This window comes from Anoplopoma fimbria, chromosome 3 (assembly GCF_027596085.1).
Source record: "Anoplopoma fimbria isolate UVic2021 breed Golden Eagle Sablefish chromosome 3, Afim_UVic_2022, whole genome shotgun sequence".
Taxonomy (NCBI): Eukaryota; Metazoa; Chordata; class Actinopteri; order Perciformes; family Anoplopomatidae; genus Anoplopoma; species Anoplopoma fimbria.
Window position 1 is genome coordinate 10,674,685 of NC_072451.1, and position 18,854 is coordinate 10,693,538.

At 40.1% G+C, this 18,854-nt stretch overlaps 1 protein-coding gene across 1 annotated transcript in view; it reads right to left on the reverse strand.

Moving 5' to 3' along the window:
• Nucleotides 1-18,854, reverse strand: part of LOC129111926 (cadherin-2-like) — an 89,634-nt gene that overhangs the window by 40,542 nt on the left and 30,238 nt on the right. Inside the window, exon 3 of the mRNA XM_054624091.1 lies at nucleotides 2,869-3,098. Within this exon, the coding sequence (XP_054480066.1) occupies nucleotides 2,869-3,098 (230 nt within the window). The remainder of the gene's footprint in view (nucleotides 1-2,868; nucleotides 3,099-18,854) is intronic.

The window sequence follows — 18,854 nt, forward strand, 5'->3', positions numbered from 1 at the left end:
ATAGTTTTATTTAGTTAAAGCCAGGGTTGGTAAGTTTTTTTGGTTACATTTGTTGAAATTATCTTTACACCCCGACAGCAATCGATAAATACAAAATGAATAATAAATCCTTGTTTGTTTATGTTCATGATGATCATTTTGGGGGAGTCACTTTGGAGGGAGGCCTGGAGGGTCGGACTCTCAGGGTTGCCGACTTTCTTGCCAGATTTAGCAACTTTTGGAGCTACTGCTGCTAGCTACTTCTGAAAAAAGTATGGAACACCATGCTGGGTTTTTAGGTTGGATCATTTTAAAGCTAATTTCACAAGATGTCCATCGATGTGACGCCACGGGAACAATACAACTGCACACAAATACAAGAGTGGATGATTTCAGAGACAGACTTTGCCTCATACGAGTGTGTGTCAGAGAGGCTCAAAGGTCATGTAGGGCATTCAGAGTGATTTGACCCAGTTCATTCATGTGTATATCTGTTGTTATAGTATCTGTTCCTGACTGTGACTCTACTGTTAAGAGCTTGTCAGCCAGGAATATACACCTTTTTCACCGTATGCATATCTAAATATTGATCTCAAACAAATTAGTTGATGTTTCCTTTTATTTCTCTGCGGTGTAAATTTTATCTCTTTTTTTCCTTCATCAAAATGACCTTTTTCATAACGTCTCACATGGCACAATTAGTATATTTAGATTGTTTTTAAGCTACAGTCCACAAACTGCATCACTTCTTGCAAGACCTTTTACATTTGAAGCCTGCCAGGAAAGGGAATGTCCATCAGTGAGATGCTGAAAAATATTTTAAAATAATAAAATAGTGTGCATGAAATATTGGGTTTCAATGAGAGAGAGTTAACAGTAATCAAAATTGCAAAATAGAAGAACTAGAAAGATTTAAAGAATGAAATCAATGGGAGTTTGTAGCCACAGTAAACTAAAACAAAAGCAGATAAAAAAAAAAAAATAACAGAGAGGCCTCTAACTTAAATATGATGTGTTGAAAGAAGTAAAGGAGGATTTGGTAACCGCAAAGACAGCACTGCTCAACACTTCATATATCTAAGGCGAAATTATACGGTGACCCGGTCTGATCTGTCAAGCAGAGACTGATTTCACTGACATTTGGAGCTTGGTGGGCTGTAAATATGATGCCTGTTTGTCTCACGCCTCGCTCTCTTTTGATAACAGCCCTGGTCGCTCCTCTCAGTTGAAGGGCACAGTGCTGACACTGCTCCCCTGGCAAATGACTGGCTGTTAACCGCCATGGCTGCTGCTCCTCACCAGTTCTCCTCATGAAGGATTGCTGACAGCTTCTTTCACTCTCAGGGATCCTCCTCCTCGCTGACGGGCGGCGGGCGAAGCAGAGAGCAGCTAAAGCATATGGCGGCCGGCTATTTCTGGGCCGCGTTTAGAGGAACAGCCAATGGAGACCAGCATCCCGTCTAAATACATGCAGAGGGCCTTATTATCGCCGTGGAACATGAAACAAACTAGCAGATGGCTGTTTGACTCACTTTGTCTCTGCAATCAGCGCTTGGCCAACCTCAGACTCCTGCTGGGCTGGAAAAGCCGATTTTATATCTGCACATAGTTCATCCAACATTACACATTACTGAAGTCTCGGGGGGGGGGTTTAATGATTCTGCTCGTCAAAAGTTACAGCTCTCGCGCTCAGAAAGGCTTCACACATGATGGCGTCCTCAGACTCAGGTTCTCTAGGCCTAAATGAACTCACCATTATTCAAATATCTAATGACTCAAAGACAGATATATGTATATTCACTAGAGACAGTAGATCTGTGTGTACTGTATATTCATATTCACTGTATATTCACTAGAGACAGTAGATCTGTGTGTACTGTATATTCACTAGAGACAGTAGATCTGTGTGTACTGTATATTCACTAGAGACAGTAGATCTGTGTGTACTGTATATTCACTAGAGACAGTAGAGACAGTAGATCTGTGTGTACTGTATATTCACTAGAAACAGTAGATCTGTGTGTACTGTATATTCACTAGAGACAGTATATCTGTGTGTACTGTATATTCACTAGAGACAGTAGAACTGTGTGTACTGTATATTCACTAGAGACAGTATATCTGTGTGTACTGTATATTCACTAGAGACAGTAGAACTGTGTGTACTGTATATTCACTAGAGACAGTATATCTGTGTGTACTGTATATTCACTAGAGACAGTAGTATATCTGTGTGTACTGTATATTCACTAGTAGAACTGTGTGTACTGTATATTCACTAGAGACAGTATATCTGTGTGTACTGTATATTCACTCAGATACAAAATCATATTCAACTACTATTTTGAATATGACAATATTACAAATTTGAAATGATTCATGTAAACATCATAATCTGTTTGGGTATTCTGGATTAGGTTTTTTTAACAGAATGGAGCATTTTCCGATTAAGTCATGTGGGATATGTTGATATTGTTGTTTTAGGAGTATCTTTAGGAATTTATACAGCTCATTCAGAATTAACCAAAGGTTTGCAAAACTCAAGTAGAGATGTTTGCCCAAAGAAAAGAAGGAGGAACACACCTACTGTAAACATTATGAAGACTTGGATATCAACAGGATTTTGGAATATGAACAAATATTTCAACGTTGACCTTTTCAAGAATGTGTTTGAAGTATGACAGATGGTTCACAGGGTCCCACAAGTCCTCTACTGGTGGAGAACACATTTTGACAAAAAGAAGCAAAATGGCACAAGTGGCTCCTGACGTTCCACTTTTCAATATTTAGATGTGTTTTAATAGAAAATTAACAATTTTGTATTTTTTACTTGTTAATCTGCATGTGGGTCTACATGGAAACAGCTCTGTACTGCTGTTGCTGCTTTACCTGTTCAGGTCCTGCGCTGTGGCCATTTGGATGGACGCGGAGGTGCACTCTGGTCTTCCAGACCTGTTTGGACTCTGGGTCTCTGGCGTAGACCACCTCCACAACTTTTCCACTTCCCACCAGGCTGAGGCGCCGCAGGGTGTGGATCGCACCATCCTCACTCACCCTGAAGTCAGACGAATTGTCAACCTGGAACCACACCTTTCCTCTACCGCAGTCCATGAAGCTCACTAAGAGAGAGAGAGAGAGAGAGAGCGAGAGAGAGAGACGGAGACGGCGTCAGACTGAGTGGAAATGATGAAACCGATCAGTGCCCTGCATGCTTATACATCCTTGCTGAATTCCTGGTGGGTTCATGTTCTCATATTGTCATTTATGTTACGAAAGGTTGTTGTCAAGATACAACGCAGATCCTACATGGGAGGCTAAATTTCATTAAAGGTTATTTGGAATGTATGCAAAGTAATTTTGAATATTTCCAGATGTGCCATAAAAGATGTTGCCATTGGTTTGAATCATCCAACCAGTGATGGCAAATTAAGCGTTATTCCACAGGTGTTGGATCAACTTCTTCCAAACCAAACTGGGAAAACCATGTCTTTTTGGGGGCTTCATGGTGAAACAGGCCCTTCCTACTGACTGTTGACACAATGTCAAAAGCATACTTTTGTTTAAAATATAATTGGATACAGTAGGACTTACATTTCCATCTGTGAAGATTCTCAATCATTCAAATATGATAAAGAACACTGGAGCGCTTCCAGCCTTCAGAGAGACTAAAGGTAAACTGCCAAAAAAAGACAGACAGCAACTGGGAAACAGGAAGAAAGAAGACCTGCTTTTATTGTGAAAGGGGTTTGAGAAATTGCTGATAGAAGAATTATAGCAAATCTATATTCCAATGCTATTTACTATTTAGAGTTTCAAAGTTGGAAGGCTCTAGACCCTTGAAGGTGTCTCGCTTTATTGGCACACTGCTGTGTACTCTGGCACATAACCGCCACCTGTAAATCACTATAATAGTGTGAAACCACTGTTTGGACCAGTGGTTGGACCTCTTTATCGCATCACCCAGGTGCAGAGGCAAACTTGTGCGCAGGCATGTGCAAAAAAAAACATGGACCCTTTCATAAATAATGTTTTCCATAGCGCTACTAGTCAAAACTCCACAGGGAACCTTAAAATGTCTGAGACTCCACCATCAGTCCGCTAGACATTTAGAAGTCTTTTTAATGGGACTCAAAATGTCTTCAAGAATATCAAGCAAGACCAGTTGCCTTTGTCCTAGAATTTCTAGATACATTAAGATTAATTTAAACTGAGGGGCCAAACCATAAAAAGCAGCCCCAGAAGGCTAAGCAAGAGACCCCAGATGTAACCTACAGGGTCTCCTCCTAGAAGACAAGTCCAGGAGGCGTCCTGATCAAACCACCTCAACTGGCTGCTTTGACTTCCTTATGCATCCTTTAAGGCTTCACCCTCACCATCACCAGAGCTGGACAGGGTGGCTATTTTTTATTTGAATTGAACCTTGAAACAAAATCCTGGCACCATCCTCCACATCTGAAGACTCAATGGTCATCCAGCGCTGCAGCCTGTGCAACTAGAGAAAGGTTTAACTTTTCAACTACGCAAATGTCTCTTGACATGTGGGAACAACAACCTAGAGATGACCAATCGTGATCATTTTGATTGCTTCAGGAAACAGAAAAGACAAAACGCTGATTGTCATGGTCAAAAGATTCCCAACTCTCTCTATTCATGTCTTTAAGGAGCTACCTGGAATTAAAAAAGAAAAACTCTGGAAATAACCTACGTTATCTTGCAGTATAGTGGCAGCCAAAGCAATTAGCTGCCCAATCACAGTTGACTATGTAAATGACATGCTTAATGACTAACATGCCACAATCTGCAGGATCATGAGAAAAACAACTTTGAGTCTGCATGTGTGAATATTGTAAAAGCCTTAATTACAAAGTATGTCTATATATATATATATATTTGGGGAAACAAGAGTATTTTCACCTGCACCTTAAATACATGTTTGTTTTGGATTATTTAGCCATCATGGAACGAACAGATACAGAATATAATGTGTGTAGCTGTCAAGCAGTGCAGAATTTTTTTTTTCAAAAGCTACTTAAGGCGAAATTTAAGGGATGAAAAGGCTTTATAAGAGGTTGAAAAAGAAAAGGATGCTGGAGTAGCAGAGTGAAGAAAAAAAAGTCATGTAAAACCTGACTTGCTTTCAGATGAGCATTAGAGGACGATCGATGGACCTGGCCAGAGAGTGTTTAGCCTGCCTGTAAATCCCAAAGCTTGAAGACAGGATTTGCAGAAGTAAAAACCAGAACGGACCAGCTTTCAGCAGGAACAGCTGGGTTCTCTCTTTCTCCCCGCATTTCCCTCGTCTTTATTTGTTTGCCAAGTACCTTTTGCAGAGGAAATAGCTTTCTCGCTGCCTGGAGGGGGGAGTGCAGCACAGCGAGGCTGCATTTCCCCAAATCATTGCAAATATATTTTTTTCCTTGGTGTGACTTGAGCAGACCCAGCACACTCGTGCAGAACAAAGCCGTCGACGTTCAAACGTCAGCTTGTCGCGGTCGGTGCATGAACAACAAGTCGGTGCATCCGGAATGGCTGCCTCCTCCCCAGCTGGAGGAGAGAGAGGGAGAGGGAGGGGGAGGCTGCAGTTTGGTTGCTTTCCAACTGCTTCTTCTGATGGAGAATGAAACCAGGACGAGGAGGATGGAGACACAGAGATACTAAATGTTTTGATGCCAGCTTCACGCAGAAACAACAAAAGCAAGCTTATATTTTCTGTCCGTCCAAAACAGCCTCACAAAAGCCTGCATTAAGCCTCCGTTCTACTTCCCTACAAGGACATTCCCATGGACATGGGCTGACATAATGGTGACAATGAAACATTCAGATCTTTTATAAAACAGACTGAAAGCTCCTGAAAGCTCTCCGGTTTCTCCACCCATTTCATTTCATCACTAATAAATCTGTAGATTACTTTTAGCAATTAATCAAGCAATTTATAATGTCTCAGAGCCCAAGGGGATGAATTAGGTTCAGCTTTCAACATTTAAAAGCAACTTTATAAATCTATATCTATAAATTATTCAAATCAAAAGATGCAGTTCAGATCTGCAATATCTTCTTTTGGCTCAGGAGGATAGTATACTGCAATTGTTAAGGCTGAAAGATTTTGAAAAAAGACTTATTGCGATCATTTGACTGATGATGCAATTGCGATATGATAAGCGATAGTAGAGGGAATGATAGTTATTGCCATAATTATTGTTATTTTCTTTCAAAAACATATTTAAATGATTATGGTTTGATTTTTTTCTAACAAAGATCTTTTCTTAAGTTTCTAGAATATGATGTGTAGGCCAGGACATCTCTGCATATAATTGTTATTTATACACACATATCGCCATTAACAAATATTGCGCCTCCTGTGATTTGAAAATTGTAGAATCCCATATTGCGATTTAGATCAAATTTCAATTTTGTTAGTCTAATTTAATCAACCTTTTTTTTTTTTTTTTCAATTACAATTTAATATTTATGGCATTATATTCAATTAAAGTCCCAGTTCCAACTGTTAGGGATTACAATTTTTGCATTATAAAACACAGTCCACTCACAATTGTTTCCCTTTCCGCCACAAATGATCAGCAGAGGGAAGAGTTTCATGTTGACACGTCATTAAAATTAGTTCTACCCATGTGTTGTCCATAAAACATTTAGGCCTGGATAATATCTTGTGCCACATTTTTTGCTGGTTATGGAAAACTTTGACCTAAGGCTGGCACTAGGGGAAAAGTCAGTAGGACTCATGGTCAACAGACATCAGACTGACAGAGATGTTGCCATTAGAGCTAAACTGCTAGCTTGGCTAAAAAATGAACAAATTACGATACAGATTAGTATTAGATATTAACAACTCCAGATAATTTTGACAACCAGGAACAGGATCCAAAATGGAGCTGGCGAAAGTAACCCAACCCTAGTAAGCACTAGTTGTATGACAAAAAAAAGTACATGATAATATCCATAGAATGAATGACACTAAAAGACACTGAATAGTCTAATGGTTTTATATTCCACATTCGGAATGCTAATTTATTCAGCTATTCCTCACTGATAGAAACACACCTTATTCACGTTTTATTTTTAGCAATGTTGCAAAAGTTGATTTGAAATGTGTCTGATGGCTGGATGGAAATAGCACTTATGAGACGGAGAAAAGAGAGACAGGAAGAGAGCCGGATAAAGGGAGGGAAACTAAGAGAAGGTGACTGTGGAAGCTGACCACAGACGTCTGTGGTGAGCAGCAATAACAACTGCTGTGATTCCCCGAAATGCGTGTGTGTGTGTTCTTGTACTGAAATGAGCAGGGTTAAGAGCATAGACTGTATATAAGAAGTGGACGTAGTCACCAAGAAGTCACCCATTGGTCAGTTGACTACAGTTTTGAAGCCTCAAGTTGGGTGTTTGGACGCCACCATCTTGTTTTTTTGGAGAATGGTTGACTTATTTTACAAAATTGTAGTTGTTCATTTATTCTGGTTAATCAATATAGTTTTATTTAACATTATCTAACTAGTATTACCGATACAGCTTTTAATTACATTTATTACAATTCAATCATGTCTTTGATGTGTGAAGTTGTTGAAGCGCTTTTGTCCTTTCTGCTGTTTTCACAGTCACACTTGTACTTATCTTATTTTCAGTCAGTCATCTGTAAAGCACTTGGAACTGCACTAACCTGTGGAGCTCGTGATCACATGACATGTGACTCACATGAGTCCTCTAAGTCTTTGTGATTTGAGCTTGATGAAACGAATGCAAGATGCTACAGTCACTCCTCCATTTTCATAAATGGTCAAATAAATACCAAGACATTTGAAGTTGGTCCAGATGGGTATTCTTCATTTCTTGTTCTTTTTCCAATATAAAGCCTTTCATGTAGGAATTATGGAAACCACAGTCGGGATCTTGAGTGTCTTTATTCCTTTTTAGGCAAATAATCATTATTCCCACTCGTGTGGACAGCATGCGGTTGAGCTTTTAATTCAGGAAATATACTGTTCTAATACTGTTCAATGCAATGCAAAAACCGTGAACCTCGCTTCCGACTCCTCAGCCCCTCCCTACCTCCCCCTGTTGAACTGTTTACTTCAATGATTATTTTCTACGAGAAAACAGAAACAAATACTACCTTTCAGATGTAATTCTGCAGTAAAGAGTCTTCAGTTTTACTGACTCGTACATCGGTTCACCAAGTCTAACTTCTAAAGTCAATGAATTCCAGTCAGTGAAATAAATATAGACAGAGATGCGTGATTGACAGTTTTGTGGATGAATTGTATTTCTTCCTAACATAAAATCAATACGTATTTGTCACTTGATGTTGCCAAATTCTATCTACCTGCAGGCGCAAAAGATTTTCCTGAAATCAGTGTTACTGGCATTCTGTCGGCCATCTTGGTATGGAGAATTTTCTGTTGCACTTACAACAGCTGGCCAGTGGGTGGCAGTGAATAGTATGATGCACTGGCGTCCACTGTGATGGCAAATGGCAACTATGCCATTCAAACCTATGAATGTACAGACAACAATTACCGCCTTGGGGTTGTATGTCTCCTCTAACCAGTCAAGTTGCAGTTTACATGCATGTCTGTCCAAAACTTCATCACTTTATGCTCACATTTGTGTTCCTGAGATATTGTGCTTACGAGAATGGTACGGGTGGATGGACAGACAACCAAAATACATATTCCATAATGCATAAAAACAGCTTTTTAATAGCTGTCCACTGTAGTGACCACTAAGCGTGAGAATTCAGATTTTCTGCTTGATCAATATATTAACATTTTCATTTGTCAGAAAGCGATGACAAAAGAATAAATAAACGTGATCTGAAAGTATCAAACTATCAGAGACTGTGAAAAGATGGAGAGGCGGTTATGTTTCAGCAGGAAACAACACTTTCCTGACGGTTATAGTAAATCCATTCATTTTTCTTTGCTGCAGTCTTTCTGTTGGTATATTCAATACTTTTATATTTGACCACCATTAACACAAAGAACACACGTTGGAGTTTCATCCTTCCTCCTCCCAAATCTCCAACAGAAAGTCTCTGCACAACACACAGCAACATTTGGATCATAGGAAACTCTGCACTTCTCAGCCTGAGCCCTGAGCTCCCTTTGAGATAATGTAGGAGATAAAAAAATACATGGACACTTTATACATTCACATCGTGTCTGATTTATTCTATTTTCCTGTGACTTATTAAAGAGTTTTCAGGCTCTGGGCGGTCTGTGATGATAAATCAAATCAAACAAGCTGAAAAGGCAAAAATCATTTTCAAGCTGAGCTGTTTGCCATATGCATGCCTTGACAGGGCGGACGTCACTTTGTCTTAAGGCTGAAAAAGTTTGAGAATCACTGAGAGAGTTCTGCAGTAAAAGTATCTTAAACTGTATCTTGTCCATAGATCTAAGTGCATCACATTGGCTTTAACAATTTTGTCTTGATTGTCTCACACCAATACTCCTGTGACTAAAATGGCAGAGGGGTCATGAAGGAACTATCATCATTCCATGAGGAAGATAACTATTGGTTTAATATCATATATGATCTTTCATATAAAGCCTTAGAAGATGCCCTGATGCTGAAATACTATTTATACACTATATCAAGTGTTTGATGGGACAAACACTATTCTAACTTATCTAGGATCCTCACCAGTAAGAGGGTTTCAAATAAGAAGTTTGTCCTGAGGGTGGCATTACAAGATGGATGGGGTTATTAAGATTAAAAGGGAACAATTTGGGAACATTAACTGGTGGAAAGCACATTACATCCTTCTTGCATTTTGTGCATAGTGATGAAAATTTAGCTAACGGGAAATAATCTGGAGGGTCTAAAACAGAAAGGGGTCATCCTCTGGGGAACATGAATGCACTTTTTTACATTTGGCGCTTAACAGCCAGTTAGGAGTTTCTTTCACTTTGGCCTGATGGTGGTGATTAAGGGTGCTCATAGAGGCATCCTCTGGTGACCACACGAATGCTTAGCAAATTCATAAAAAATCCAGCCATAAGTTATTTGAGAAACCTTGTTGAGGTATAAATAAGACCAGGAAGTGGCACTTTAGGAACGTGGAGGCACCAAAGTTTTGCACTTCTATAAAGCTGAGGTACTTGAAAGAGAAATATATTTTAAATCAAAGCAGCAGAGGCTGAGAAACTTGATTTTCAGTCCCCAGTATGGCTGAATCTCATAAAACGCTTGATCCTAAACTTCCCATGATGCAAGCCACTGGAGTCTTTCATTAGCCCCTTTGTGCCTGGTAAACACCACCATCTTTCAGTTCCTTTGCTCCGCATTTGTAGCTCTCCACCAAGCCTCAAAAGATAAAATACCAAGGTTTTCTCAGCCTGCATAGTGACAAGAAAATTTGTTTCTCATGTAAAATCTGTGGAGTGCCCCTTTAAGGACCATACATATCAGAGATGTATCAATATGACTAAAGCAGCCCCACTTCTGAGACAGGAACCTGGTCACTCCAGTCCCCCCCCCATCCTCCACTCTCTCTGATGATCTCTTCCAGCTCTGTGTAAGAGCTCATACATTATCCATGGCCATGTTCAAAAACACTCATTCCGCTACATGGTATTAGAGCTGTCTGGGTCGCAATATGTGGAGGGAACTGGGGCAGAACTAAGCATGGGGCTTTCACGTGCTGCTGGGCAGCGGTGGGTGGTCCGCGGCTCCACCTCTCATATTCTGCCAGCGCAGCACAACAGCATGCTCTGAGATAACCGTGACAAACTCAACAGCGTCCACAGATCAGGGGGCCGTACCCTGAAGCTGTTGTGTTGTGCAAGAGCAGTCAGATAACAAAGTTTGACTTTGTTCTATCCTATTAGCTGAACAAATTGAGCCTCGGTTGCGCTGAAACATTTAACTATTTATAGTTTTCTGCCAATTGGCGGCATGGCTCTAGGGATGGCAATGTGTTTCTCTTGATCTTTCTGTTTGTCAGCCCACTGCTTTGTACCAAACTGAACTACTATTGGACGCATTGTCATGAAACGTGGTCCCCTGAGGATGAATCCTAATTGCTTTGGTGATCCAACTGATTTTTCTTCTGGCTTCAGCAGCAGGTCAAAGTTCTCATTTATCCTGTGAAATATCTCAACAGTTACCAGGTTGATTGGCATAGTCTTTTGTCATGACATTCATGGTCCCTGGAGGATGAAGGTTACTGACTACTTTGGTGGTCAGGGCAAAAATCACCCATTTCGATTGTTATCAGTCCATTAAATGGCCGTTATTTGTTGTTAATACTACAATTTTATGCCTCTGGCGGGGTACACTTCACCTTCACACGTTATGAATTGAAATGGTCGTAGCGCACACATACACATACATAAATCTCCGTCCAGATGAAAATGCAAAAGGTTGGGTTTCACACACACACACACACACACACACACACACACACACACACACACACACACACACACACACACACACACACACACACACACACACACACACACACACACACACACACACACACACACACACACACACACACACACACGGTCTGTCTCATGTTGGATATTGGGATATTGTAGCAGTGACCATAGCACATTCTGATGCCTCTGTTCATCAATATGGTGGAAGAGTAACTGTACATTTATGGTTATTTGGCCACGTCTGCCTTTCAAAGGATGCATTTATGGCGCAATACACGACAAGGCGCATAATTACATATGTTAAGTTGTGTACATAATAAGTTACGTACGTTAAATACGTGCGTCACCTGATCTCCTCCTGTGCTGCGGTCATAATTACAAAAGCCCCTAGACTTGCGCATCCCCTTCTTGTAAAAGTATCGGGGGTCAACCATGTCATCGGAATGTGGCCTGGTGTGGCCTTTAGTCTTGTTTACTTGTTTCCATACATATTTTCAGTGTCTTGATTTTGAACAACTGTACATTATTACATCTGCAGAGATTGCTTCTGTGCTTAAACAGATTTATAAATGCTGAGTTTCATATAGGCCTGTGGCTAACAGATGTCTGTTTCAAATAAAAGCCTGGTTATCACTGCAGTTGTTGTGAATAAAGGAGAGTTTACAGTATCTGCCAACATATACACCGATAACAATATATCTGCCAATTATGGGCCGATAAACTGGCATGGGTATGCTTTTGTAGGGCTTTAGTGTTGTGTTTTATATTCAGTATGGTTAGTGGTTAATGGTTATTCATTTATGAAGCCATAATCTAATTTTAAATGGTTCAAAAGTGTGCATGTTTTACATCTTGGGACAAAGTACTGGCAGAATAAGGACTGTGAGATGAATAAATATAATCAAATAAATGGGGCCTGTGTCTGAAAGAGCTACTCGATAACGGCGGAGGCGCATTTCCCAAGAACCCCAATCCTGAATGTGCCACACGAGTGCAGCTTGATCAATGCACTACCGGGATCTGATCAATAACATCACTGGAACAAAAAAAGGGATCTTGACAGAAGTTCCTCCTCTGAAGAGCCCATTGGACACACCCACACACCCACACACACACACACACACACACTATAAGCATTACATCCTGAAAGGGAAGATGGCGATAGAGAAGAGGATGGAGCAATAGATGAAAACAACTGATACGAGTGTTTAAGATATTAGTTTTGATTTAACAATACTATAAATGATTGTTGACCTAAGACGAGATGAAACTGACCATGTAACACGTAATATTGTTGACATAAAAAGGAAGAGACTGACATTGGGTTTAAGAAAAAAAAAAATCTATCTTTACTTTCGTAAAAAAAAAAGAGGAACCATAATATTCTAAATATCAATGCAGCGGTTCCATTTCCTGTGTTATATGTATTTCAGAACCATCAGCACACCATGAGCATTAGTCAGGAGGACTCAGAGTAACTGAAGCCTTCTTACTTACGTTAAGTTCACAATGACAACAGCAGGGCTTTGAAGAAAGAAACCAGGTGATATTTTGGACTACCATGTCAGCTAAGACTACACTTAAATAGTTACTGTTGTCTCTGACTAAAATCAGACTAAACTAGCCTAGAAACAGGATGAGGTTGACTAATATGATTAAAAAAAAAACATTTAACACAGGACAAAAAATGTTTGACAAAATTACCGCTACAATGAAGTTACTGTAGAATTGTCATGCCTCTAAAGTGGTGGGAGCAGAGTGTTTTCCTCAGATTGTTAGGCTGTTAGAATCCCATTCAGGCCACAATGGGCCATCAGACCTGCCCACTGACGCCCAGACTAATGAAACCGTTTGAAGGGCCAGCAGCGCCTCAGGGCATGTGAGGACCGAGTCAGTACTGGTTTAACTGCTCCCACAGCACACTGGAATGATTTCACTGGTCAGACATTTGATAGAAAAACACAACTGACCGAAAAGCCCGACAAACCCAAGAAAGTCACTCACGGAATGAAGCAACAAATTTGATTTCTAGTTGGATGTCGTTTTTGGTCATACAACAGTTTTCCTGATCTCTACATGGGCTGACTAACAGATAGCAAGAGGAGACTAAATGCTCACAAGTTGAGTTTACTTGTCCGCCACACTTTCCAGGGTCCTGTCTCACAAAGCAAAGTTCAACTTATCAAGGCTTTCTTTGAGGTATCCGGATACATCTGAGAAACAAATTCCAGAATGCAGTAATTCACTAAAATATGTGATCAGGACAGCTTTATGCTTTTCTAGTCACTAGTCTCTGATAATGTTACATTGTAAAATGACAAGAGGAGGGCTAATAAGGTAAGGGGCATATGGCAAAACCAACAAGGTCTCATTCAGTTACATCATGTTGCGTTCAGGCTCTGTTCAGTGAAAAGGAGTTTTGGATGAAGGTAAATTATAATGTTATCATGTTGTATTCACATGTAAGTTGCAAAATAATTTTTTGCTGTGAAACCTAGATAAAATCACTTGTTTGAAGGAGATGTTTTCAGAGCAGCATAAATCACATAAATTACATTGGCTCTAAACAGATTATAATACATCATGAAAACTACTGATGACAACATTTGTTGTATTCAATAAAAATACAGTCTTTTATTTCCTTATCATCTGAATTGTGTGTTTTTATGAGGAAAAAACCCACTATGAATTACTTTAACAAAGTAAAAGTATAACATTTAGTATTTTTGATGGTTTACGCTGACGAAAAGAAGTATATTCTGGAGCCCTGTTGACCAGCTGATATAATTAAATAACAAAGGGATCTGTATCTGTCAATATGGATCATCAATGATGGGCATTTTGCATCGGCGGCAAAAAAACATGATGAGGGATCTCTAAAAGTTATATTTGCTCCCTTTTTTCTTCTGTGCTAGTCAGATCTGTGACTCTGATCTGTTATACGATCCGGAATGTGAGTTTTATGATCCGTATGATCACCTTCAGCCAGGAGAGGAAAGCAAACAATGTCATCCTCATCTTGTGTGGTTTAACTGATATGGACACAGACCGGATTTATCCTGTTTGATCTGACTGACACAGTCACTGACACAGCGCTGTCACTGCTGATCCAGGAAACGTAACAATCATCAAACCCGCAGCGAGTCCATGTCTGAGCTCTGTGACATGATCAGTGTACAGAGGTCCATATATTAAGAGTGAGAGGCAACATGGAGGCCAACACGCAATCCTGCTGTACTGTGTGGAGGCCCGGCTGCAGCAGGCTGTGATAGGCTGAACACACTTAGATAAAAGGACTAGCAGATTCGCATCGATGAAAACAAGCAAATGAAGGCACATGTGGATGTGAACACACACACACACACACACACACACACACACACACACACACACACACACACACACACACACACACACACACACACACACACACACACACACACACACACACACACACACACACTAGCAGAGATTAAAAGACAACAAAGAGAACTAAACAGGATTAGAGCCCCACTAGTGAATCCTCCAAAACAATTTTCTGTCTGCTAAATACTCACAAACACTGCTGAACTTTAAGGCTCCCGGCATTCTTAATGCATGTATACGTGTGTGTGTGTGTGTGTGTGTGTGTGTGTGTGTGTGTGTGTGTGTGTGTGTGTGTGTGTGTGTGTGTGTGTGTGTGTGTGTGTCGTAGTGACAGCTGGGTGTTGCTAGATAAACTCCTGTCTAGGAGCGAAGCCAGAGGCCAGCTTCCTTCTTCCCTCTGACAACCCAACCCGAGCAGACAGAATATAGAGAAGATAATATTTCATAAATTTACATTTAATTAAGAGACTTTAGCCGGGTCCAGCAAACAGAAATGCTCATTGTACTTTCATATACCCACTGTAGTTTATAATTTTACATTAACTAGCATAGTTATTTTCATAAGGAATGGATGTTAGCAATGGACAGACTCCCATGAGTGAGGGCTTACAATCCTATACATTGAGAATTAAACACTAAATCCATATCATTTGGAATACCTTGAATGACATTCATTTATTTGTAGACTGATTAATCAGAGCTTTCAGTAAGAGCCCCATCATAACTACATGTTAATGAGGATGCTATTTACGAGTCAGAGACAGGTCATTATGGTAACTCCCACATGACACAAAAGCACTACTGACATTACACTTATCAAATAAATGACTTTATCATTTGCAGGACTGATGTCAATGTAATCGTCCAGTACAGCCACAGCACTGGGGTGGTTTAGACTAGAATAGCAGGAAGACTGGAAGCACAGCAAAGCTGCTAGAAAAGCTCAACGGAAGGAAAAATACCTGTCTTAGACTTATACTGAAATGTAACCACTATGTGTGTCTAGTCACCTCGGGCTCTGGGAGATAGCATTTTATATTTTTTCCCCACAATTTTCAGCTTTCTTATAGATGAAATGAGTTATTGAGTAATTCAAGTATATTTGACGGATTAATTGATAATAAAAATAAAAGTAACCTCTGATATAACTTTATATATAAAATATACATAGATATATATAATATATACATTTCGATTCATATTTAATGTTTAATAAAATACAAGCCATTTGATGAAGCGGTCTTGCGTTAACTCTGAGTTGGTTTGTAGCGTCATTAGTTGGGTTTTTAACACAACTGTCAAGTGAAAAAGCAAAAGAGACATGCTAAAAGACACCTTTCCATAGAGTGAATGAACTCGGCTACAGTGCAGTTTGGTCAGTAGTTGGAGCTATAGGCTACGCATGGCTATAATCTACAAGTATTCTGAGTAGAAAAAGAAAAGGTTGCAAACCGATGACAAAACAACTCTCCTTATCTGTCTAACCATCTACAAGAGAAACATGGAGAGAAGTCTTCAGCAATTTGTTTCAACTAGGCAAGTTTTAATCGTTAAACCTTTCATGTCAGCTAGTGTTGGCCATGTTTGATGTTTCCATAGAAGACAAGCGTTCCCAAGTTACGGGAATGTCCAAGAAGATGCTGAGAGCAGAAACAGCTGAACAGTCATGTGAGTTAAACTTCTTCAGCAAAGGTGTTTCCATAATCCATAAAGCGCATCAATTCTTTTTCAACAAAAGGCAAAACCCACCTTAAGCAAGCATAAAAAGTTTTCTGCGCAATTGAAGTAATGTCATATAATTTTTGGCTGGTTTCATACAGCTTTTCCAATACGATACTTTAAACTGTGCATGAAAATACGTGAATGGAAACACAGCTACTGTCTAATAATTGAGCTTTAGAACAACCCTCATGTTTTAAATTCTGTACTAGATCTTTGCTTTTTGTTTATCACTATATCACTATAGACTATCAATATATTTAAAGTGTTCCAACAGAAATGACCTAAAACATGAGCTATGTGGTGCTCCCCCACCCTTAACTTAAACCTCCCTGTTAAACACAATACTCCCTTACTAGCAGAACACACATGGTTTCTTAGCGCCACTCTTGGTTTCCCCTTTGGCAGCTGCCCCGCTATCTCCTAGCAACTGCCCCTGCTCTAAGACAGTCAGTGTCCTCAGCGAGCCGGGTTACTTCACTCGCCTCCCCCGCCCCTCCCCGAGAGAGAGATAACCCTGGGAGGCAAAATCAATCAGCTACGGCCCTGAAAGGCCAATCTGTTGCTAATAAACCCAGGCGGAGTGAACGCTGGGCTGGTAGTCGGACAAAAAGAGTCAAGAGCTCTATATCTGCATTTCACACTCCGTCGGGGTGTTAGCATGTGAAGAGAGCACGGTGCCCGCTAGATGAATCACAGGAAGTAAGAGAGAGAGGCTAACATCACCTGCTGTTCACTGATCCATCAATTTACCGACCTACCGGGCCTTCCTGCTCGCAGCCAGCAGCCTTAATGCACCCGGATACGTGTTGGAGGGAAGAAATCTCTCCTTAAACACACTTCACTGATGGATCCAGTCCAGCACACACAATTCATACATTTTTAAGTCAGTCTAGAGAGAGTAAAACGACGGCAGTGTGTTGAATTTTCTCCTGTTTGAAGGGACGGAGTGGCTGCAGGTTTCTTTTTGTTCATGTGTCTCATATTGCTTCAAATAGTGGGGAACGTATATTCACTATGACAGGTTTATAGTGTCAAAATTAAGAGACAATGTGCTGATTAAAAATGCCTTCTATTAGGGCTGGGGAGGATTCATCTGCATATTCAATTATAAAAAACAAGTCAATTTGCATAACGTGTGTTGGCGCGTCACAATAAGTTTGATGGCGGCACCTGGTCAAGTTGCACTTTACATCCATGTTTGTCAAAAATGTCACTTCATCATTTTGTCCTTTTAGACATGTGTGTGAAATTGTCATAGTTAGCATAACAATTCCTATATCATGGCCAAACAATGCAATCTGTGAGGTCACAGTGACCTTTGACCACCAAATTCTGAGCCAAAGGACTCTGTTGACAAAAACAGTATAGATATTGGAATATTCTGTAACTCATGGTTTACATTTAATGGCAATACTCAGCAAATAAGCATGAAGTAATGTCCTTTATGGAAGAGACCGCTAGGCCTTTACACAGTGGGGGCTTTTTTTTGTGTTATTAATTCAAACCGTACTCTCACATAAATATTACGTTGATAAAAGACAACTAGATTTTTCTGAGCTTTTGCATTATGAACAAAGAAATCAACCAATCACTGTCCAGAACGTGGTTGAGCCAGGCCTATATTTCTGAAACACAAAACGAAGGGTCTCTGTGGTCCAAACCACAATGACAACCTTTATTGGTCCTTTCAACCTTGACGAAGCAACGCAGACCAGATCCGCTCTTTCCCTACAAACCTTTCACAATAAAAGCCCTAAACATGTAATATTCTTACGGCGAGTAGTTCACATGTCCATGTTTCCAGTCGGTAAAGGCCCTAAAACCGCAATTAGCGTCCCGTCATAGACGGCCACTAAATATTAGCTTTTTTTTCAACCATTATTTGTCTCCTTAATGTTAACCATGTGTTTTAGTCGCCAGACCCAAACAATAACTGTAGCTGAATTTCAATAACCAAGATCTCTCACATAACCTTAACCATATGGTAAATACACATATTATAGACTGATTTAAAAAATGTTGTCAGTGCGCGTAAGCATGGGTGTCCAATCTTTTATCTATGTAATGTTAAGTGTTAAATTATCTTGTATTGTATCACATGACAGTGTTTTGCATGGTACAGTGTTTTGTACAGCAGTGTATCTCGCTGCATCACGTTGTGGCGCATCAGCACAAATGAACACAATCCCACCAAATTGCTGACTTGCTCAGAGATATAAATCTGCTTTATGAATGTGATATGACGCTGTATTTTACATTCAACACACACACACACGCACACACACACACACACACACACACAGGAGCGGGAGCAGGAGAGCCAGAGGACACGGTGAAGTGGTTTAAGGAAAAGCCTCATCTTAGCCGGAGCCCCCATCTGTTTTTTCT